Source organism: Pelodiscus sinensis, chromosome 7 (assembly GCF_049634645.1).
Source record: "Pelodiscus sinensis isolate JC-2024 chromosome 7, ASM4963464v1, whole genome shotgun sequence".
NCBI classification, from domain to species: domain Eukaryota; kingdom Metazoa; phylum Chordata; order Testudines; family Trionychidae; genus Pelodiscus; species Pelodiscus sinensis.
Window position 1 is genome coordinate 34,518,135 of NC_134717.1, and position 24,406 is coordinate 34,542,540.

The following is a 24,406-nucleotide window of genomic DNA, read 5'->3' on the forward strand; positions in this document are numbered from 1 at the left end:
GCCTGATGCCAGGTTCCCTGGGGCATTTCAAAGCGGCAGTGCTGCATAGAGTCCAGGGTTAGGCAGGAGTCCCCAGCTGACTGGGGGCTCCATGCGACACTGCTGCTTTGAAATGCTGCGGGGAGCACAGGGGTACGGGGGGGACTGCCCCGCTGGCCTGTGCTCCCCGCAGTGCTTCACCTTTGAAGTGCAGCAACAGACCTAGGCCTGTTGCTACACTTCAAAGGCGGAGGTGCCCATCGACTAATTGAATAGTCAATGCAAATTGCATCAACTATTTGATTACTCAATATTCAGAATTTAACGTCCCTCCTTTAGGCACCTAAATACGTTTAAAAATCTGGGTGTTAATACCTTGTAAGTTTTGGCCCTTTATTTCTCAAAATGTTCCTGATTTTTACTTTAGTATCTCTCTCAGTATCATGCTAGGGTTTCAGATGTCAGGCCTCCTTTTACATCCCCCCTTAGATGCCCAGAGTGTTCTTTCTGTGGCTAGATTCCCCAACTTTCTCCTTTTCTGACATGCCACTTCCCACCCAATCAGTCTAACATTTTTCATCCACGGTACTTACTTGTGCCCCCCTCTCTCCAAATTCTTTAAATTTTATAGATTGATTTGAGATAGGATTTACTATTACTCTCACAATCAACCCAAAGGAACAGCTTGTGTTTGAACACTTCTTTTCCTTCCCATTCCCTCTCTTCTCTTCCAGAGAGACCTGAGTGTCCACAATATATTTATAATACATTTTAAATATAAAGATGGATGTTTTTATCCCTCACATGCCCTCCTTCTGTTGCTTTCTCCTCTTTTTGCACCTTCAATGGCAAAACCTGACTATTTAATGCAATGCTATTATTTATGCTTAGTGAGGTTTCCCCTACAAGAAAATGAGTTTCCTGTAGCCTTATACCTTGTTTTTTTGTTTGTTTTGGAGATCTGCAGAACAACTTCTAAGTAATTATGTTTGTGCCTCTTCTTAAATGGCTAGAATACTCAACTCAATTAAGATGAATAGATAATTGATTATGACTAGAAAACCAAAAGGTGATATTCAAAAGAAGATGGAAAATGCTGTAAGTCACACCAGGCTGAGAACCACACACAAGTACTCATTATGATAGTCTATATAAGACCATAAAAGCCATTTTTCCTCAAGACCACTCTATTATAAGCACATCAGTCTAAGAGCTTAATCTTACAAACATGTACTCCCATGTATTATTACTTCATTCATGAGTAATCTCATTATCATCAATAGCACCTCAATGAGAAGTCATGTATGTGTTTGTTTGCATGATTATGAGTTATGTTTGAACGCTTTCTTCTGTCTTAAGAAGTTCTAATTTTTATAAATATTTTGTGTTTTTTCTTCCGTGGATTTTATTGGAGATTTCATCACTAAAAAACTTTGGTTTTCCATTTCACTATCTTATGTGACAATTTATATATATATATTTTGGACATCCTAAATTTCAGTAAATTTATTTTTCATAATGAGACACTTTATTCTAGTTTTGGTTGTCATGCTAGTCAATGTCAATTAGCACACATGAGCAAACATATGCACATGGAGAGTCCTTTTGATTTACAAATCACATGGGTAAGTGTCTAGGACCGAAACCTAAAATTGGCAGCTCCTCATATTGCTTAAGAAATTACCTTAATAGATGTGGGACTGTTTTTTAAATTAGTATTTTAATAGAGTAACAATTCCCAACTGATGTTGCTGTGTGAATGATCCAAAAATCTGTTTAAATTTTTCTAAAATGGATTCTCCTATCTCTAGCTGCAGCTAATGAATATTTTGTCTGTTGAGAATTTGTCTATTTTAAATGTCTTTAATTTTACTTCCAATCCTACATTCACATAAATATGCTATATGAAACATATGTGATACTCTAATTTAATTTTAACATTTGTGTCATAGAATGCTTCTTTAGTAATGTAAATAATTGTTAGTATTCTGTAATAACAGTATATTTTTTTAGCAGGTCAGATTGTTTCTCCACAGTCTGCTCCCGCCTGCATTGAAAATAAAAATGATGTGAGCAGAGAAAACAGCACTGTTGACTTTAGCAAGGTAAGCATTTATTGACTGAAAAGTACCTTCTGACTGGCAGGTAGACATTTTACATAAAAAGAGTGGTTTGTGTTAATCAGAGAATGCTCTAAAGGTGTTTTGTGTCAATATTATAAATTGCCACATGTCAGTGCCACAAAATACATATGTTGCACCTACAAGAAAGAAGGTTTTTAAACATTTCCAATAAAACATTTTTAAAGCATTGCTAGCAGGAAATCACATTCCAGGAGATTAGACACACTTTTCATTTCACAATACTGCAAAGAGACAACAAACTGTAGTGAGAGATCTCAGAAATGAGTAAAGGGCTGACTAACCAGGAAAGTAATTCAGATTGGTTATCATTCAGTCTTAGCATGTGTTCTCTTGTGGGCATAACACATAAATGTAAAACACACTTTTTCTACCTATTTTTGTGGTTTCTGCCTGTCTTTTGTAAAACATCTACAACTTCCTAGCATTTGTCATGCCAAGATATTTCAGTGCCAAGCTGTACATCTCTTTACCAAGCTGTACAATAGTTTGGTAGTGTGGTTTTTAATGGCAAACTCATAGAAAGCAGGGAAATATAAGCAAGTTTTCAATTTTAGTATAACTAATGTGCCTCATCTTTGGAGAAGATGGTGCATGCCTAAAACAGACTTGCACATTAGTTACAGTCATGTGATAGGCATGACAGTAACAGGTGACTTCAATTGTTGTTTGGGTGAGTAAGAGTTGAGCAAATCAGAAAAGGTGAATAAAACTGAAATGCTAAAGTGATTTACAGAGTTAATGAAGAATGGCACTTTGAATCTGTTGTGGAATCTGACTGCCAGCCAGAATAATTGAGTCAATACTAGAGTTATGCGCTCACTCCATCTGGTGCCAGACAGAATCCTAGCAGCAGCAGTTTGTACCAGCTGAAGTCTGTCAGTTTTGCATGCAAGGGCGAGGAGACCATTAAAAAGGGCAATACTGTTGTCTATGTGGGATGAAACAAAGACATGAAAAGGACCTTTTGCATCAGAGAGAGAGAGAGAGAGAGAGAGAGAGAGACTTCATTCTAGATGTCTTGCTGCACTGGTTGCATGCAGATTTAATTACAGCAGAGACATGTAATTCAAACTGGAGACCAGTTCTAATCCTTTAAATACATGTATCAGTAAACAAAAGTATGTCTAAGTTGTAACATTTTTGCAATTAATACAATTCATACATTTTTACAATTAATACAATTAATTACAATTAATACTTTTAAAACAACATTGAATAAAAATGTTACTACTTAGAAAGACATACTTTTGTTTAAAAAAAAGACAGAACTATGTAGCACTTTAAAGACTAACAAGATGGTTTATTAGGTGATGAGCTTTTGTGGGCCAGACCCACTTCCTCAGATCAATTTGTGGAAGAAAATTGGCATGACCATATATACCAAAGTGATACAATAAAAAAAAGTGAACACATATAAAATTGAAAAATCGAATTTTAGAACATAGTGGGGATGAGGGGGGAAGGTTAGTGTCTGTGAGGTAATGACATTAGGGGTGATAATTGGGAAGCTATCTTTGTAATGGGTGAGATAATTAGCATCTTTGTTGAGACCCACACATAAAGTATCAAATTTAAGCATAAATGACAATTCTGAAGCTTCTCTTTGAAGTCTGGAGTTAAAATCTCTCTGAATCAATATTCATGTTTTAAGGTCATTGAGAGAATGGTCAGTCTGGCTAAAATGGCACGCAACATCTTTCTCTCTGTGAGAGAGCCTGATGTCTGTTTTATGTGCATTGATTCTTTGGCGAAGTGTCTGAGAAGTTTGTCCAATGTACATAGCAGACGGACACTTTAGGCACATGATGGCATAAATTATATTTCTGGATGAACAGGAATACGTATTCTTGATCTTGTAATAGGCATGGTTAGGTCATGGCTGCATCTCTATCACTATTATACTTTTGTTTACTGATACATGTATTTCAAGGATTAATTAGTACAAACTAATATTCATATTTTAGGGAAATATTCTGTCTATTAAATCTATTGTGAAGAGTAGCATTAAAATCTTCTTCTTCTTAAACCCTTGTACTCCGCGTGGAGCATAGGTCATCTACAAGTCTCCTCTACTTCACTCTGACTTGAGACAAAACTTCTAGCTGACTCCAGGAGTACCCCAGTTGTCCTTCAATCTCAGTAGATCTTCTCCACATTGTCCGAGGTCTTCTTCTTTTGCATTTTCCTTTCAGGTTCCATTTGAGCGCTTGCCGGACTTTGCTGGAACATTAAAATAGTTTTGTCTAATTTAAATTTAAAAAATAGAGTTGAGACCAAAAGCAACCTGGAGAACACTACACCACTTCATGTAATGTTTTTCTCACAAGTCTCCATCATCTCTTTGAAAGCTGAATGCCAGAACCCACTGAACTCATAGTTACGGGTCTTTGACTCCACAGCTTTCAACATCAGGCTTGGTTTTCTAGATGTTTTTCATGCTGAAGGAAAATAGAGAAAGCAGATTTTGAACCTTCATTCATCAACTTTACATGGATGTGATATCATTGACTTCACTAGAACTCTTCTGGATTCTCACTGGTGTGAGCACTGGTGCTGGAACAGGAGTAGTGGCATGCTGAAATAGTAATAGCAAACACCAAATACACAGTTTCCATGATTTCTACTATCATCACCCCCCTACAAAAAATTTTCAAGGACCCCTTGGTCTGAGAGGAGGACAAGGTCCCACCTTTCTAGCTAACCTTAAGAGCCTTCAGTAAGTTAAACACCAGTAGTTGTTTCATGAAGTAAGAAAAGAAAGAGACAGCTTTTGTTTACATGGATAAAATTGCCTCATGGAATTGTAACTAGAAGACTTTTTTCTAGCTGCCTTTTATATAGTTTAAATACACAGGCTTATGATGATAAACTAGGGATACAATCTCCCATGATAAGTGCCAGTATAGAAACTTAGGATGGCAGCAATTGGATTTATGTGCTTGGATTGAGAGTAAAGTAGTGTTATGCAGAACACACATACACTTATTCTAGACTGCCCCCTCTTGTGCAAAAGAATATACAAATGAGGTGAAGTGGTGACTATCGCTATGCCTCATTTGCATACTTAATGAGCTGCCATTTTTGCACCAGGGGCTTTTGCCTTTTGTCTACATGGCTCCTTTTTGTGCAAAACCCTCCTCTTGCACGAGAGCCATTCTGCCTGAAAAAAAGCAGCAGAACGGCTCTTGCGCAAGAGGGGGGTTTTGCGCAAAAAGGAGCAGTGAAAATCGCTCCTTTTTGTGCAAAAGCCCCTTGTGCAAAATGGCGGCTCATTAAGTATGCAAATGAGGTGTGGGGATATTCACCTCTTAACCTCATTTGCATAGTCTCTTGCACAAGATAGCACTGTATTAGACGTAGCCAAAAGGCTTGTCTGTATGGTGTGGCAAAGTGACTAGAGCTGTGTGATTTCTAAAGTGCACTAGCATGCTGCATACAAACTGCACTCTAAAAGGTTTTTGCTTCACACGAATATAGTGTCATTTCAAAGAAGACTATGTTAACAATACTTTTTTTAGAGTACAACAGCAAAATTTACATAGGACAGACCTTTGTAGAGTGCTCTGCAAATCATACCTGTCTAGTATACTTTGTCAGTGCCAAGTAGAAAGGGCCTCAGTTTCTTCCTGAGTATTGTAATTTCTTACTCTAGTGTTGTTCCACGTGTTAATTTCATTTTGTCTTCTACAAAAGTGCCATTGACACCTCATTTACAGTCTAATCCATCTCCCCAAGGGCTGCTTCTAACATTCCAAACTTGCATCCTCAATCTGGATACTAGAAACAGTCCAAAAACTGTATCGGTGGTATTATCAGAATATTTCTTCCTAGTGATGGATAAAGATTAGCAGACATATTTAACAATGCAATCTGCCCATTGAATGCTGCTCAAGCATGCCAGATTTCTATGAATGAATTAGAGAAGGTTTTAAGGGTCTGTCATGGCCCCCATCTTTGCCCCTGGTAATGGACTATGTAGGGAATGAATGAAACTCACTTAACTTTCATTCTTCTCTGCTTCTGATTTACACTACAGGCTGAACTATTCCCCAGCAACCTCTAAATATGGGAAAGTTTAAAGAGACTTCAATTTTGCTCCCCTTGCTTACAAAATACCTGTGCTCAGTACAGGAACAGAGTAGCTTTTAATCAAAGTCAAATTCAATGCTGATACCATAAGATATTTCAAAATACATGTGATGCAATTGATTGAGAGATGTGATTGACTTATCATGTAGAGTCCTATAGAGTTCCACCTTGCCTCCCCTGCTGTCCAGTGCATATGGAACTGTTAAGAGAAGCTAGTGAGGAGGAATGGGCTGTGGTACTTTCATATGCTGATGAATCCCATTTCTTACCCAATCCAGCCACCCCATCAAATAACTTTGCCAGTGTCTCATTGAAATTGGGGCATGGATGAAGACTAGCTGGCTGAAGCCCTTTCCTGAATAGAATGAGGTCAGACTGGTAGGTTGGAGAAAGCAACCAGAAGTTATGGTGGAGATCTTCTCTGCCTCTTAATGGTGGATGTGTGCTGGCTGTGAGACTTCATGGTCTAGAGCTATTCTTGGAACCCCTGTTCTTAAACAATGATAAAGCAGCAGTTTCTAGGAATCCCTTTTTTCATTTTCATTTGTCCATATGAAGCTTGCCATTATCGACTATGACTTTATCTCCTCAGAGGCGTGCTATGAGATCCAGTCACAAACTGAAGTTAGTGTAGAAAGCAGCAGTCCATATGCTCTGTGGAGTCTCTCACCCTGAGCACATGTCACTAATGCTCCCTGACCTGTGCCAGCTGCCTAGTTATCTCTTGGTTTAGTTTAAGGTGTCAGTTTTAGACCTTAAATCCCTTGATTAACTTGGTTTCTGCCTACTTGAGAAAGGGCCTCTCTTTTCATGTGGTATTACAAAAACTGCAGTCAGTAGAGGAGCTCCATCTGGAATCTCCTCGGTATAAACTAGAGGAAACAGCTGTTTACTATGAGGGGCCCTCAGTTTTAGAACCAGATCTTTTGATCTGAAATAGCGTAAATATGGCACACTACAAGGCTCATCTACCTACCCAGATTTGGAGGTACAATAAAGAATCAGTGTTTGAGAGTTTGATTTCATCTCTGGTTAGTTATTTTCTGGTTTAGGGGTGACAAAAAGCTGCTGTTTCTATTTTTTATATGATTGTAATTTTAATTAATGGAAGAAGCCCTGAGAGACCATGATAGGCAATATATTTTGGAAAATAATTAAAAAGAGCTAAAGATTCTTTCTCAAGCGTCTGTGGAGACTCTACTCCACTAGTAGCTTATTCCTCTGAAAAAGTACCCAGACCTTTCAGTCTAGTAGTCATTAGTCTTTCATGTTGGTTTGTCAGGTGTCTAGCACACTGAAATATCATATTGTCATAAAGAAGACTTACCCTAATCTAGCATAACATTAGAAACGTGGCTTTCTGGGTTTGGGGAAATAATAACATTTTTAAAAATAACACACGCAACTCCGCTATGTCTAAATTCTGATTAAGTGCCAGAGCCATTTGCAAAGAAATCAGTTTTCTAAATATTACTGAAGACTATTTACACTAATACTGACAGATGGCTGTAAGATAGACATTAAAATGGTCCACTTTAACAGTTTATATTGGATTTGGTCACTGTTGTTGTATTTAGATTAATAAAGGGAAAGCAAATGACAAAATCACACAGTCTGAAATTCTTAGGCAAAACTAGTGCATTATGAAGTCAGTTGTACATGTTATATATTGTATTGTTGTTACACAATGACATCACCATGAAAGAATAGTAATAGAGATATAACCGTGTTAGTCTAGTCTAGCTTAAACAAAAAACAGGACTATGTAGCACTTTAAAGACTAACAAGATGGTTTATTAGCTGATGAGCTTTCATGGGCCAGACCCACTTCCTCAGATCAAATTGTGGAAGAAAATAGGCATGAGCATATATACCAAAGGGATACAATAAAAAAAAAAGTGAACACATATAAAAAGGACAAATCAGATTTCAGAACAGAGGAGGGATGAGGGGAGGGAAGGTAAATGTCTGTGAGCTAATGATATTAGAGGTGATAATTGGGGAAGCTATCTTTGCAGGTAATCAAGTCGTTGAGACAATGCCCTTTCTGGTTGAAGTGTCAAGAAACTGTTTTTTCTTTATGATACTGTCAGATATCCGTTTTGTGTGCATTGATTTTATAGCGAAGCATCTGAGACGTTTGTCCAATGTACATAGCAGACGGACACTGTTGGCACATGATAACATAAATTATATTTCTGGATTAGCAGGAATATGTGTTCTTGATCTTATAACTGAATTGGTTAGGTCCAATAATGGTGTCAGCAGAGTAAATATATGGACAAAGCTGGCAACGGGGTTTGTTGCAAGGAAAAGTTCCAGGGTTGGTATTAGTGTGGTATGTCCTGTGGTTGTTGGTCAGAATCATCCTGAGGTTAGGTGGTTGTCTATAGGAGACTATGGGTCTGTCTCCCAGAGCCTCTCGGAGTGTAGTATCCTGTTCTAGTATAGGTTGTAGTTTATTGATAATGTGTTGGACAGATTTAAGGTGGGGGCTATAGGTGATGACAAGTGGTGTTCTATTGTTGGTTTTCTTGGGTCGGTCTTGAAGTAGATGGGTTCTGGGTATTCGTCTGGCTCTTTCAATTTGTTTTTTTATTTCTCCAGGTGGGTAATTGACATTTATAAATGCTTGGTAGAGATCCTGAAGTTTCTGGTCTCTGTCAGTGGGATTAGAGCAGATGCGGTTGTATCGAAGGGCTTGGCTATAGATGATGGATCGTATGGTGTGTTCTGGATGGGAGCTGGAGGCATGAAGGTAACTGTATGAGTCAGTGGGTTTTCTGTAGAGAGTGGTGTCTAATTTACCATTGGTGATTTGTACTGTGGTATCTAGGAAATGGATCTCTCGTGTAGAATGGTCCAGGCTGAGACTGATGGTGGGATGTAGGTTGTTGAAATCTCTGTGGAATGTCTCCAGTGTTTCTTGGCCGTGGGTAAATAGAGGATGGGTAAAAGGGGACAGGATCTGAGGAAACGTTGTTCTAAGTCAGCCATAAAGTTGCTAGCGTACTGTGGGGCCATGCGGATACCCATGGCTGTGCCACTGATCTGGAGGTATAAGTTGTCCTCAAAGTGGAAATATTTGTAGGTGAGAACAAAGTTACATAGGTCTGCTGCCAGATTGGCAGTGGTGTCCTCTGGGATAGTGTTTCTAATTGCTTGTAATCCGTCTTCATGTGGGATGTTGATGTATAGAGCTTCTACATCCATGGTAGCAAGGATGGTGTTATCAGGGAGGTTATCGAGGTTTTGTAGTTTTCTCAGGAAGTCAGTAGTATCTTGGAGATAGCTGGGAGTGTTGGTTGCATAGGGTTTGAGAAGAGAGTCTACATAGCTGGATAATTCACTAGTGAGCGTGCTGATACCTGAGATGATGGGACGTCTGGGGTGTCCTGGTTTATGGATTTTTGGGAAGCAGATAGAACAATTCTGGTCGGGGTTCAGAAGGTGTTTCTGTGTGGATTTGATCCCGAGTAGATGTAGGGAGGTCTTTAAGGAGACAGTGTAGTTTCTTTTGGTATTCTGAGGTGGGATCAGAGGAGATAAGTTTCTAAAATGTGGTGTTGGAGAGTTGTCTGGTTGCCTCCTTGTTATAGTCGGACTTATTCATAATGACCACAGCACCCCCTTTGTCAGCTGGTTTGATTATATTGTCCGGGTTGTTTTTGAGACTCTGGATAGCATAGTGTTCAGCGCGGCTAAGATTGTATGTCGCTTGTTGTCGTTTATGAATAATGTCAGTCTGTGCATTGTTGCGGAAGCTTTGTATATAGAAATCCAGATTGTAATTCCGACTGTCATGGGGAGTCCATATAGAATTATTTTTCCTTTGTCTCAGCGACTTGATTACCTGCATACTGCTTCAAAGGCATTTTAACACCAGACTTGAAAGAGAAACCTCTGAACTGTCATTCATGCTTAAATTTGACACTACGCCGGGGTCTTAACAAAGACGCTAATTACCTTACCCATTACAAAGATAGCTTCCACAATTATCACCTCTAATATCATTAGCTCACAGACATTTACCTCCCCCCCCTCACCCTGCCTCTGTTCTGAAATTTGATTTGTCCTTTTTATATGTGTTCACTTTTTTTTTATTGTATCCCTTTGGTATATATGGTTGTGACAATTTTCTTCCACAATTTGATCTGAGGAAGTGGGTCTGGCCCACGAATGCTCATCACCTAATAAACCATCTTGTTAGTCTTTAAAGTGCTACATAGTCCTGTTTTTTGTATCACCATGAAAGTAATATATAAATATGAGTCTGAATTACAGTCAAATGACTAAAGACTCTATAAAATAATGGTATAATCAAGATAGATTTCAACTCAGATTGTTAAAAATGATAGTTTCATATATACCCAGCACTTTTCAAAACTACAATAAAATACAATGTTGAAAGTATTTACGACAGGACTGACATTTGTCAAAGGCTTGCTCCATATGAACCCTTAAGGAATCTTTATATAAGGGATAATCAACTGGTGATATCATACAGTAATGGCATGGCTCTTCCATCTCTTCAGCACCGAATGTCACTTCTCTGTAGTGTCAAACTGATTACCCCACTTTACTCTTTAACTAGTTATCTTCAGAGCTTATTTTCACCAATATGCTTTGTGACTTTTGGCAGATAGAAAAACAGTCATGAAAAGAAGGTATCAATTTCCCATCTTATTGGGACTCTAACATAACAACCTCATCCACTGAATCCAAGTTTCCTACATACACTATCTCCTGATAAAACTGGGTCTTTGCCCCCTCCTAACTACTGTTAATTGGCATAATAAAGAAGATAATAGGAAATATACCATCTTTTGTTTTCTTTTAAGATTTGCTTTGGTCTGTAGACAAAATACTTAGGATACATTAAATGTTATTTGTGCAGCAAGATTATCTATATCTCCTTTGCACAGCTGGGCAAATGCTAAACACTGATAATTACCAAGAGGCATTCAAGAGACAAGAACAGTTCAAGTAGGCAGGTTAAAAAAGCTCAGGCTCCTAGTCATATGTTAAGTGGTGACTGAGTGAAGTTATTTCTGTCATTAAAATATAAATTGTTTCGTAACATTAGTTTTTCAGATAACATACCAAGTTCTTTCCTTCAAACTTTCGACTGTTATTCTTTTAAATATTAGGTTGACCTACACTTTATGAAAAAGATACCTCCTGGAGCTGAAGCTTCAAACATTTTAGTTGGTGAACTAGAGTTTTTGGATCGTGCCGTAGTAGCTTTTGTTAGATTGTGCCCTGCAGTATTGCTTTCAGGACTAGCTGAAGTTCCAATTCCAACAAGGTAAGTGCAGATTGTGCTAAAATATAGATGGCGGTTTATTCACATTTTTCTAAATTGAATCGCTTGAAAATGTGGGTGGGAGTAATCGTTCAGCCACTTTTCCTTTCTTCCTTTAAATAATGCATACTTAGGTTTATTATTGGACATGAGGCCTATGTTCCCTTTGCAGAAGTAGAAGCACAAGTGCACTGTTTCTGAAACCATCACGTGTAGATTAACATATTTGAATTCAAATATTTGAGATGAATTGCAAATAAGCTGAAGGCTTAAAGAGCAAAGAGGTTGAGCAGGTTAACGGTGAGGATAGTAATTGCTTGCAGAATCCTGCATAACTTTTTTTGGAAGGAGAATGACAAAGGCATAAAAATAGAGCCCATTCCAATTTTTTATTAACATAGCATTGTTCAAAAGCAATGGGCATCTGGAGTGAACAGCTGAAATAGAGAGAACTAAAAGGGGTGATTGAGTTAGAGTACCCACATATTTCACCACTGCTCCTCCTGTGGTTTGTTTTTCTTGATTAGACCCCTTTCCTTTGCTTCCTTGGATTTGACTTGTATTCTGTCTTTCAGGAGAACCTAGGAGGGGAGGAGGAAGGAGAGAGAGAGAGAAATGAATTCTAGCTTTTTATTTTATTGTCTAAATAATTTTAAAGTTAAGTAAAATGGGAGAGAAATTTCCTAGGAAAATAACTTTGAGGATGCTTCCACAGCATAAATAATGATATGATGATACAGAATGTAGTCATCTTTGAAAAATTAGAAGATATTGGGTATTAATACAAATGTCTGTGAACATATTAAATATTAGTATGTAGTTACTTTTTAATACAAAGGCCTAACTGTGGCTGAGCTAATATGGTGGTGCAGGGTTATTGTGGGTAGCATAATGGCCACGGAAAAAGGATTTTAACAATAACCACATCCCCTTCTTGCACAGGTTGACACAAAAGGGAGTGTGGGTTGGCTGCAGAGCTTTAACCTTACCCCACAAATGTGCCAGATAGCATATCTACGCCAATGTACTGGGCATAGAACAGAAGCAGTTTACTCTCTTACTCAAGCAGCGAGGGAACCTAAAGGGAAATTGAACCCATTACACTGAGGGGATGGAAAAGCCATGAGTGTGTTCTTGATGATTATTTGTCCAGGAATTTATGCTAGAAGTGCTCTGATCATTATTCATTCTTTTCCATTTGTTCATTTTAAACTGAGCAGAAACACAACCATTCAACTTGCCTGTTCATACTTTGACTATTCACTATTCATGATGAGAATAGCTTGACTATCCCATAGTAAAATTGTTCATATAAATACTTGGCGAATGCTTATGAATAACAAGTAAATTCACTGAATTCAGTTTCTGAGTGATTTGCAAAGTAGATAAAAAGGCTACATTCTTAATTGATGATTAGATTGGCCCTAATTAGGGTTATCACTTTAGTAAATATGAACTTGGAAATAAATCTGGCTGATGCCGGCTAACAAATATATATATATATATGTGTGTGTGTATGCATATGTATATATATGTGTCCATAAGTCCATACAGGAATGGAAGCTGAACATACTGCATTTTCTTTATACAATTTGACTCAAGAGTTGGTCAAAATATGGCAATTGTGTTCTGCAGAAAAATTTTGATGAAATATTCAAAAATATTTTTTTCTGAAACTGAAAATGTTTTGGGTTTTGAGTTTTCTGTTTTCTTCCCCTGACCCTTTTCAGTTTTCCATTGTGCTGCTAGTAGAAAAGTCTGGGTATTCTTTTTTGAATGATTGTAAATATTAAAGAAAAAATATTTTAAAAACCATTTTAAAAATCATTTTTGTGACAAAAAGATTTAAATAAAAAATAGCAATTGTTTTATTATGTTTGGCAACCCCATAAGCTCTTGGCAGAACATTCCATAGTTCTAATTCTTGAAAATGGATGCATAGAGAATGGCATAGAGGAGAACTAGAATTCTAGTAGATAAAACACACAGTTGAGACAACAATACTTATTTTCCATCCACTGTGTGTACGTGTCTGTCTGGGTATCTTCTCCAATTTTGCAAAAATGCTGCGTGGTGATAAATCCATGCTTCTGTCAAAAGAACTTCTGCCTAATTATTAGGATGCTCAAAATGTAACTGCATATTTGTGGAACTGAAGTGAGTTTAGGTATTTACAGCTATTCAGACCATCTCTGAATGCTCCTTGAATAAAATACATTTATGTAATGTTTTATAATTGTATTTCCCTTTTTAAAGGATATTTAGAGAGAGGTTATTTCCCCTCTTTAGACATTACTTCCTCTAATCAATTTTATGAACTTTTCTCTGTTATATTATGTTAATTTAAGGTTTCCATTCTTGAATTATCAGCTTTGGATTTTTTATTTGCAGATTTTTGTTTATTCTTCTGGGACCCCTAGGGAAGGGCCAACAGTATCATGAGATTGGAAGATCAATTGCAACATTGATGACAGATGAGGTATATATTAATTATCTATTTATTTATAAAGTAATTTTAAATAGGACGACTCCAAACCAAAAAGTTTACCAGATTCGGTGCCCATCAGTAACTTGCCTAATTAGTGGGAACCCCTATAATTTTAAGTCAGTCTTTGAGAAATTATCTAAAGAAATGGGTTGTACCCACAAAAGCTCATGATACCATCTACATTTTTTGTTAGTCTCTAAGGTGCTGCAGGATCATTCATGGTTTTTAAAGTGTTTTTAAACAGTTGGCAATTAAATCCTGGTGTTAGCCCAAAAGATAATAAGTGGATAGGCCTTGACATCATTTGCAATGTCGTTGTAATATTTTTAATAAAATATTGTCTATAATTGACCTAACTGCAAGCTTCTTAACACTAATAGTTGTTTACATAGCTGAGCTTCACTTATCTCAGGCACTTAATTTTATCTCTGAACCCTTATATATTAGCATTTTGATTTTGTAGTGTAAGATTCAACTCCATGATTGTATTTTTCCTGCTGCAGCCAAACACACAGACATACTTTTTTGGTCTAGCTTTTTTTTTTTTTTTTTTTTTTTAATTAAGTTGCATAGAGGAAACAAAAGATGGGATTTGAGCTTCTAATTGGAACATCGTTTAACCATTCTTATAATATGCAAACAGGATTAGAATCCATTTTCTAACCCTATGGCTGTGATGGTTAGAGGGAGAAACTTCTGTCATGAAACTAATCAGATAGGTGTAGAGATACAAAAATAACATTCAGAGATCAGATCTGCTGAATAGGAAGATGTCATTTCAGAGAGACATTTTTCAGTGGAATTAACTATATTTTCAAATGTAAGATACTTGGAAAATTCAGCAATCTTGAAGTATGCTTTCCAACCTCGCTATCTTACTAGAAACCACAGGTAGCTCAAAACTGTGATTCATTTTATAACTGGGGAAATAAATAAGTTGCATACCATATAGAAGAAGGGAATACCACGAAGGATTTTACGCTCTTGTTTACATGTAGAACAAGTATCTCTTGTATTTCACTTCTTTTGCTTCCTTTAACAGGTGTTCCATGATGTTGCTTATAAATCTAAAGATCGGAATGACTTGGTTTCTGGAATAGATGAGTTCCTCGATCAGGTTACAGTTCTCCCTCCCGGAGAATGGGACCCAACAATTCGAATAGAGCCACCCAAAAATGTGCCCTCTCAGGTATGCACAGTGTAAAATTACAGCTTCTAAAAGTTTAGTGGACTGGAAATGTTATAAGATAAAGTCTTTTATTAGTCTACTATGACAATAAATGTAGACAGCTGAAGTCTGAACTTTCATGCATTATTTGTTATTTAACTTAACATGCCTGGGAAGAACAACAGCGGTGAGGCTGTTGTTCATACTTAGTTCAGTTCCAGGCCTCTCCTGACTGGAGACAAATAATTGTATAAAATAGAACACAATATAGTGCATTGATTTTGACTTTTGTTACTTAGATACCAGTGAGACAAGTACATTAGAAGTATCTGAGAGAGGAACTGCTCTTCAATAGACCACATACTCATTTCATTATTATGTGTGTGTAAAATGTCTGTTGTTGATTTCTGAGCAGTTCTAAGTGATTTTTTTAAATTACAGGACTTTTGTTCATGTAATCCTCTCTGGGCAAATTATGCCCTTATCTTATGCCTGTGTACTGTTTATTCTACAGAAGAGTAGCCATCAGAGGCCTCATATCAATAATAGAATATCAGGAACACAAAACAAAATGGTGTACATACTCCTCCCCCTGGGGAGAGAATGAAAGAAAAACATGACAGATGTTAGTCATAGACTCATAGGACTGGAAGGGACCTCAAGAGGCCATCGAGTCCAGCCCCCTGCCCTCAAGGCAGGACCAAGCTCTGTCTACACCATCCCTGACAGATGTCTATCTAACCTGTTCTTAAATATCTCCAGAGAGGAAGATTCCAAAACCTCCCTTGGCAATTTATTCCAATATTTGACCACCCTGACAGTTAGGAATTTTTTCCTAATGTCCAATCTAAACCTCCCTTGCTGCACTTTAAGCCCATTACTCCTTGTCCTGTCCTTAGAAACCAAGAGGAACAAATTTTCTCCTTCCTCCTTGTGACACCCTTTTAGATATTTGAAAACTGCTATCATGTCCCCCCTTAATCTTCTCTTTTCCAAACTAAACAAGCCCAGTTCATGAAGCCTGGCTTCATAGGTCATGTTCTCTAAACCTTTAATCATTCTTGTCGCTCTTCTCTGTACCCTTTCCAATTTCTCCACATCTTTCTTGAAATGTGGCACCCAGAACTGGACACAGTACTCCAGCTGAGGCCTAACTAGTGCAGAGTAGAGCAGCAGAATGACTTCACGAGTTTTGCTTACAACACACCTGTTGATACAACCTAGAATTATATTTGCTTTTTTTTTGCAACAGCATCACACTGTTGACTCATATTCAACTTGTGGTCCACTATGACCCCTAGATCCCTTTCCGCCATGCTCCTTCCTAGACAGTCGCTTCCCATCTGATTGTTCCTTCCTAAGTGGAGCACTTTGCATTTCTCTTTATTAAACTTCATCCTGTTTACCTCTGACCATTTCTCTAACTTGCTAAGGTCATTTTGAATTATGTCCCTATCCTCCAAAGAAGTTGCAACCCCACCCAGTTTGGTATCATCTGCAAACTTAGTAAGCATACTCTCTATCCCAATATCTACATCATTGATGAAGATATTGAACAGTATGGGTCCAAAAACAGACCCTTGCGGAACTCCACTTGTTATCCCTTTCCAGCAGGATTTAGCACCGTTAACAACAACTCTCTGACTACGGTTATCCAGCCAATTATGCACCCACCTTATCGTGGCCCTATCTAAGTTATATTTGCCTAGTTTATCAATAAGAACATCATGCGAGACTGTATCAAATGCTTAACTAAAGTCTAGGTATATGACATTCACCGCTTCTCCCTTATCCATAAGGCTCGTTATCCTATCAAAGAAAGCTATCAGATTAGTTTGGCATGACTTGTTCTTCACAAACCCATGCTGGCTATTCCCTATCACTTTATTACCTTCCAAGTGTTTGCATATGATTTCCTTAATTACCTGCTCCATTATCTTCCCTGGGACAGACAAACTGACCGGTCTGTAGTTTCCTGGGTTGTTCTTATTCCCCTTTTTGTAGATGGGCACAATATTTGTTGTCATGTTGTTTAATGCATGGGAATACTATGGTGAAGAGTGCTATACAAGAATCTAGATAGTGTAGACTAAATAGTAGATGTAGATCATGGTTTTAGATCAAACAAACACTTCACTACTTTACTTTTAAGGACATTGGATACTTGGTTTTCAAAGGGTAGGACTTGACAGAATGATAGAATTTTATTCTTACTCTGATTCTTGTTGCACTTCAAATAAGAGACGAGTAAGTTACGCAAACTCACTTTAAGATTGAAACAAAAGAGAAATTGTACAAGACCTATGTGTTCCACAGAAATGATTATAAATGAGAATGTTGTGAAGCCATTGTTACTCTGCAGAGACATAGATATTTTAAATATATTTTTAAACTGTGGCCTTGGCTTCCCTGGATAGTTGTAAGAAATCCAGGAAAAATTGAGAAATAAAGGAATATTTTTGTTCAATCTAGATTGCATTCCTTAAACTTAATTTATTGTTATTGCATGTTCAACACATGTTTAAATGGCTTTTGAAATGCAATCTACTTTTCTACTCTTTGATTATAATTGTCCTGCTTTTTACATTTTTTTGCACCTCAACACATGAATATTAATTATTTTGTTTATTTTTATATTCAAGAGCTGTCTGCTTTTGTCAAGTTGCTAGTATTAAGTGGAAATATGATGACCTTGAAAGAAAGAACAGTTACAAAATGTCTCTTGTTCATTTAAAATGTGTTTTTTGGCAAATTTGTTGGATCCAATTTTTGATTTATTATTTTATAGCAAAGGAGCTCTTTATGGTATTTCCATATACATGGTTCTTCCACAGCTCATAGGTGAAACACATGAAGTTTGGGAGTCCCTTGAAATTTACTTAAAATTATTGCAGCATTTCAGGACTCAACTTCTAGCCATTCTGGGCCAAGTCTATGGACAGAGACTTAAGGATAGCTAGAATTATGGTGCACTGAACTAAATTATTCTGGAACACGGAAGTGGATCTGAAATGAATCATACTTGCTGCAAAGGAATGAGTGCTTCTCTGCTAGCAGGGAGGTAGAGACATAAAGTAAATGAAGTCCTCAGTGCATTTTACCTCCCTCCCCCTGAAGAAAGCCAACCTCTTCTGCACCTGTGAGCACAGGGAGTTACTGCAGACCATAGCCAACAGGATCCCTTGCTAAGCTATCATAAGTGGAGAGAGGGTGTCAGGAATATATATACAAAGGTCCCTATATGTTGACATTAAAAATTGTGGAATAGTTACAGGGTACTTATAAGGGGTTGTCCTCTAGTCCTGACTGATCATTTTCTGACACTCTAGTTAATAGCAGAAGTCCATTTGATTCCCCCTGCTGTGGAATGGAGGAGATATCCCAACTGACTTGCTGTTTGCCATGTGATGGTCATGATGGAGCCAGGGTAAACTAGCCTATTCAGAATCCTGCTCTCTAGTGTCATCAACACCCTTTCTGGGACATGGCTCCTAGCCCTGGACATTGCTGTACTTTCCTCCTGAAGAGAAGCAGTTTGCCACTGGGCAAAGCTGTTACCATGGCCAGACCTCCTGTTTACTGAAAGAATCTCACTTCCAGCTCTCCTTCCGTCTCTTCTCCTGTGAAGAGGGGGTTGCTTTGGAAGCTTAGAAGCAGTGCTACCAGTTGAGCATAGTATTGCTATGTCCTACTCTTTGCAAGCTGCTTTTCCTCTGTCATAGCATCCTATTTGAAGACAGAACATTCAAATGACACCTCACAGAATGGACACATGAGTATAGTTCTAGATGTGCACTTATGCATAGAAACGGAAAAGGGTACTCAACACGAAAAATGACTGACTATGCCACATGTCTACTTTGCTAAAACTGAATTTTGGGGTTAAACTCAATAGAAACTGTCTTTTCTTTCTTGTAGGAGAAGCGCAAGGTACCAGGAGTGCCAAATGGAACAGCAGCTCATGGGGACCCAGAACCGCTAGGTGGACACAGTGGGCCAGAATTGCAACGGACTGGAAAGTTAGTGGAAAACTTGATGAAATGCGATACTATTTTTAAGCAATATACTTCCAAAAGGAAGTATAATGGCCTGATTCTCACTCAGCTATATTGATATTGCTTGTCACTGAATACGCTGTAATGGAGTTATTCCTAATTCATGTATCTCTACACGACTGGATCTTAGATAAACAGGCTCTTAGATAACTGATGGTGCAAATTTTAGTTATGGTATATGTTTCCTACTGTCTTTGTTTAATGTAAGTTCCTTTCTCAATAGTATATGATGGTTAGCCACTGTTAATCATGTTTATGGATACTTCTCCTGTATAGAGTGGAAGGAATAGTGGAAGAGGCATGCTCTCCTTTGTCATTAAAACTGCCTATTTTATTTCTGAGCATGGTTAGTGTGAAGCCCTATTGTGCAGCTTCTGTAAAAGCAGTAGGCCAAAATATTCACTGAGATATGCAGTTCCTATTCATATGAATAACTGTTGTGTGTACACATGTATGAGGACCTAAGGTACACACAAAAGAATATTAGTATTTTTTTCTAATACTATATTTTAAATACACGAACTTTTGTTGTAACACCTGAGTTATGAATTGACCAGTCAACTACCTGATTTATCTGAAAAAGGAAATATGCTTTGGCAGCAGCAGAGATGCTCCCCACAAAAAGGCAAACACAGTATAGTACCATGTTAAATATAAATTACTTAAAAAAAAAGAAAGAAAAGAAATGGAAAGCAGCATTCTTCTTCTGCCTAGTAAGTTTTAAAACTGTATTAAGTCAATGTTCAGTTGTAAACATTTGAAAGAACAACAATAACGTTTTTTTCAGAGTTAGGAACATGTCAGAGTTACAAACAATCTCGTAACTCTGAGGTTCTGTCAGCCGACGGTCAGGGCAGTGTGTGTGTGTGTGTGTGTGTGTGTGTGTGTGTGTGTGTGTGTGTGTGCTGAGAAAAGGTTTAATGTCCGTGACTTTACTGCTAGGACCAGGGTCCCATTGCAGAGGGCAGCCAACAGGCTGACAGACGCCCCTGTTTATAGGAAGAGCTTATTACACCTCAGATTTTAGCTGCTAGGATACAGGATCCCTTTGCAGCGGGCAGTCTAGGGAAGACTGAGAGATGCCCCAACGGATCTGTCACCTGGGAGTGACACGATCCAAATGCCTAAGCTCTTCCTATACCTGTCCCTTATGACCAGCTGAAGTTCTTTTAAATTGTGCTTGGTTCTGCTACAGCAACTGAAGGAGTCAGGTTAAAAACTTAAACAGTTACAGATTTATTAAAAAGACTTATAAAAGCATATGGTTACAATGGCTTTTGCTCTCTTTCTTAACCGCTAGCAAATATAGATCTTAAAAATGGTTACAAAGAAAATAAAGATAGAAAATAGAAATAATGGTACCAAGTGACAGCTTAATCTTTAAAGAGCTCTAAGTCTATGTGTACACTTAAGACAAAGGACCACATCCAGGTACAATTTTTACCCCCTTCTGTGCCTCTCGACTCCAGCGGGTCAAGTCAGGGCCGGTCCCTCAATTCCTAGGAAAGACGAATACGAGGTGGGCGTCCCCGTGGAACCTCGGGAGGTCAAAATACCTAACCCGACCAGCAGATAGATGGTAGATTGACACTCAGAGTAAATGCGCTGCTGGACCCATCTTTATACCCCTGGGGGCCCGTATCCTCTTTTTTATCTAAGAGGCCAAATTGTACTGGTCCGTTTTGTGGCGCCAGTTCTTACAAGCAAGTTTCAAGTTAATTTACATTTGCAAGAGAGAGAACTAAATTGTGTGTACTAGACATTTTTTTACTGGGCGAGAGATTCCTCCCCCCACGGATGGCTGTGTGTTCGTATCAATATGGGATTTAGTCAAGGGCTCTCCTCATCAGCCTCTTGGTCACAATTGTCATATCTCTGTTTACAACCATTCACGGTCATAGCAGCCTGCCATATCCTGAGCCTCCTGCTCAAGGCTTTTACTGTTGTGTGCCCTGTATGCTCCAGGCAAGCAAAAATGGATGTTACAGGGGGGGTCCTGTCTGGCTACAGGTTCTACCACTGCATATCGTTTTATCCTATATGTCATGCACCATTTTTTCTGCATTTCTTTAAGATATACTTGTACCACTTCTATGACCTTAGAATTGGCCAGAAGACAGTCCATCCCCTCAAATCAAATTTAGAGCAGCCTCAGGACTGCTCTAAATTATACCTGGCTGCTTACAGGCTCAAGGGACCATTTTAGGGATGGTCAGAGTGTAGTGACACATCAGCCATGTCCCTGTAACCCAGCTACATCCAGTACATCAGGAAAAGGAGCATCACAGAGGTACCATACCAATGATATCATTCAAGAATTCTATGTATTCAAGGGGATTCTACAGGTTTGTCATTTAACCAGCTTTTTGTACTGCCAAAATGGAGCAAAACAGATGGATTCTGGCTCATAAATTTAATATATTTATATATTGTGTGTATTTTGTGTAGTACAAATCACAAATTAAAACACAGTCCTTATTCTGAGAAGATTCTACCCTGCATTAATTTCCAATAAATAATATAGATGGGACAGATTTTTAAATAACAGGGATCACGGATATGTATATTTTGTGCAGTTTGGAAAGAGGGCATTTGTGCAAGCAAATGTACATTATGATGTCAATTTGTATACGCTCTTATAGTAATTCTATGTACAAGTACAATGTAGGTATGGAAGTGGTGATGTCCAGAGCTTCTGTTTTCCAGAATCTGGGAATGAGCAACGGAGAATAAATAACTTGATGATTACCTGTTCTGTTCATTCCGCCTTGGGCACCTGGGATTGGCCATTGTTGGAAGACAGAATACTGGGCTAGATGAACCAGTGGGGCAGACCAGGGAGTCTCTTAGTGCTCCTCAGGGTGGAAGCTCTCCCGCAGGGCCTCCTGAATACTGACAGCCCCCCGATGGACCTCCTGGATGACAGCCTGCAGAAAGTGTAGCCAGGCTCACAACAATGCATCCACGAGAAGCACCAGAGTGCCCAGGGGCATCTCTGGCTCCATGTTGCAGAGTGCTATGATGTCCCAAGTAAGGGCAATCAGAGCACGCAGAGACAAAATGCTATTTCGAAATGCATTTTTTGTGTAGACGTGTTATTTCAAAATATCTTATTTCGAAGTAACTATTTCAAAAATAGATATTTCAAAATAACACTGTAGAATAAACGTGCCCAGAGAAAGTAGAGGACAAAATAGAGGTGATATAAGAATGGCCATATGGGGTCAGACCAAAGGTCCATCTAGTCCAGTATCCTGTCTTCCAAAGTGACCAATGCCAAGTGCCCCAGAGAGAATGAACAGAACAGGTAATCATCAAGTGATCCATCAAGTGATCCCCTGTTGCCCATTCCCAGCTTCTGACAAATAGAGGCTAATGACACCATTTCTGCTCATCCTGACTTATAGCCATTGATGGACTTATTCTCCTGAACCCTGTTAAAGTCCTGGCCTTCACAATATCCTCTGGCAAGGAGTTCCATGGGTTTACTACCTATTGTGTGAAACAAATACTTCCTTTTGTTTGTTTTAAACCTGCTACCTATTAATTTCATTTGGTGACCCCTAGTTCTTGTGTTATGGGAAGGAGTAAATAACTTTTTCTTGTTTACTTTCTCCACACCAGTCATGATTTTATAGATTTCTATCATATCCTCCCTTAGTCATCTCTTTTCCAACCTGAAATGTCCCAGTCTTATTAATCTGTCCTCATATGGCAGCCATTCCATACCCCTAATAATTTTTGTTGCCCTCTTCTAAACTTTTCCAATGCTGAGGTATCTTTTTTGAGATGACGTGACCATATCTGCATGCAGTATTCAAGATGTGAACATACTGTGGAAGTATGTAGAGGCAATAAGATATTCTCTGTTTTATTCTCTTCCTTTTTTAATGATTCCTAACATTCTGTTTGCTTTTTTGACTCCCGCTAAACACTGAGTGGATGTTTTTGGAGAACTATCCAGAATGACTCCAAGATCTCTCTCTCTTGAGTGGTCACACTCAATTTAATACCATTTTATATGTACAGTTGGGATTATGTTTTCCAATGTACATTACTTTGCATTTAACAACATTAAAATTCATCTGCCGTTCTGTTGCCCAGTCACTTAGTTTTGTGAGATCCTTCACAGTCTGCTTTGGACTTAACTATCTTGAGCAGTTTGCAGTGCTGCAAATTTTGCCACCTCACTATTTACCCCTTTCTCCAGATCATTGACTGAGAACAAAACCCTGTGGGACCAACAGTAAAGAGTGGGAAAAGAGAAGACTGGAAGCTGCACTCATCCAAAGACATTCTGAAAGAGTTTGATAGCTTGATATGTATAATCAAGGACAGAGATATGTGGAAGTGCTATGATGGAATAGACAACTCTTGCAGAATGAGTGATACAGTTAGCTTAGTCTGATGTGTGGGGAACAACCTGATGTATAACATTTTTACTAGAATTATTTATAAAAAAGTTCCTTTCTGTAAAGGAAAAGACTTTAGATCAGACCTTCAGCTGGTATCAATCAGTATAGCTATATGAAAGTTAATGGAACTATGCAGGTTTTCCTCACATGAGAAACTATATTTTGATTTGAAGAACACAGTGACATGAGATCATAAACTGGAGTTACATATAAGCCATTGGCATTTAAGAACTTTTTTTTGTTCTGTGCTCTCTGTCCCACCTTTCTCAGGGCTACTTTTTGAATTGTCTTGAAAATTTTGCATGCAGATACCTCTTCACTACCACAGAAATTCAGGCAGGGTACTGAACAAGTTACAGTATTTATGCAATGTGACTAGACAGTATTTGGCCAAGAAGCCGTGTGCATCTTATACCATTTATGAAAATGTTGTCTGCTGCTTCCTAGTATAGTACAAAACTTGGCTACTTTTTATAGAGGGAAAGAATTGCACTGGAAGGCTTCTTTTGAGAATAAATTTCAAATTGTAAATAGCCATCCACCTTTACCTATGCCGAGTTCTACATATCTCTGGGAGTAGATCCATCAATCTCAGTGGACTACTTATGGATCAAAGTGGGACTCTTTACTCATGTTGAGATGTATTATATGACAGTAGCAGGTGTAAGATGAAAAAGAGGAAGGACACTTCATTGGTTTAAGGCTCTAGCTTTGGGACTTGGGAGAGCTGGATTCAAGTTCCTGCTCTACCATAGGCTTGCTT

The 24,406-nt window shown here is 38.2% G+C and overlaps 1 protein-coding gene across 4 annotated transcripts in view; it reads left to right on the forward strand.

The window, feature by feature from the left end:
- The window catches only part of SLC4A10 (solute carrier family 4 member 10), a 308,999-nt gene that overhangs the window by 208,440 nt on the left and 76,153 nt on the right, over positions 1-24,406 (forward strand). For 3 of the 4 annotated variants that reach the window (XM_075933502.1, XM_014569435.3, XM_006114839.4), the window contains exons 7-11: positions 1,993-2,084; positions 11,363-11,520; positions 13,909-13,996; positions 15,048-15,194; positions 19,092-19,192. In XM_075933502.1, the coding sequence (XP_075789617.1) occupies positions 1,993-2,084; positions 11,363-11,520; positions 13,909-13,996; positions 15,048-15,194; positions 19,092-19,192 (586 nt within the window). The remainder of the gene's footprint in view (positions 1-1,992; positions 2,085-11,362; positions 11,521-13,908; positions 13,997-15,047; positions 15,195-19,091; positions 19,193-24,406) is intronic. The other variant, XM_075933501.1, reaches the window with a different exon arrangement.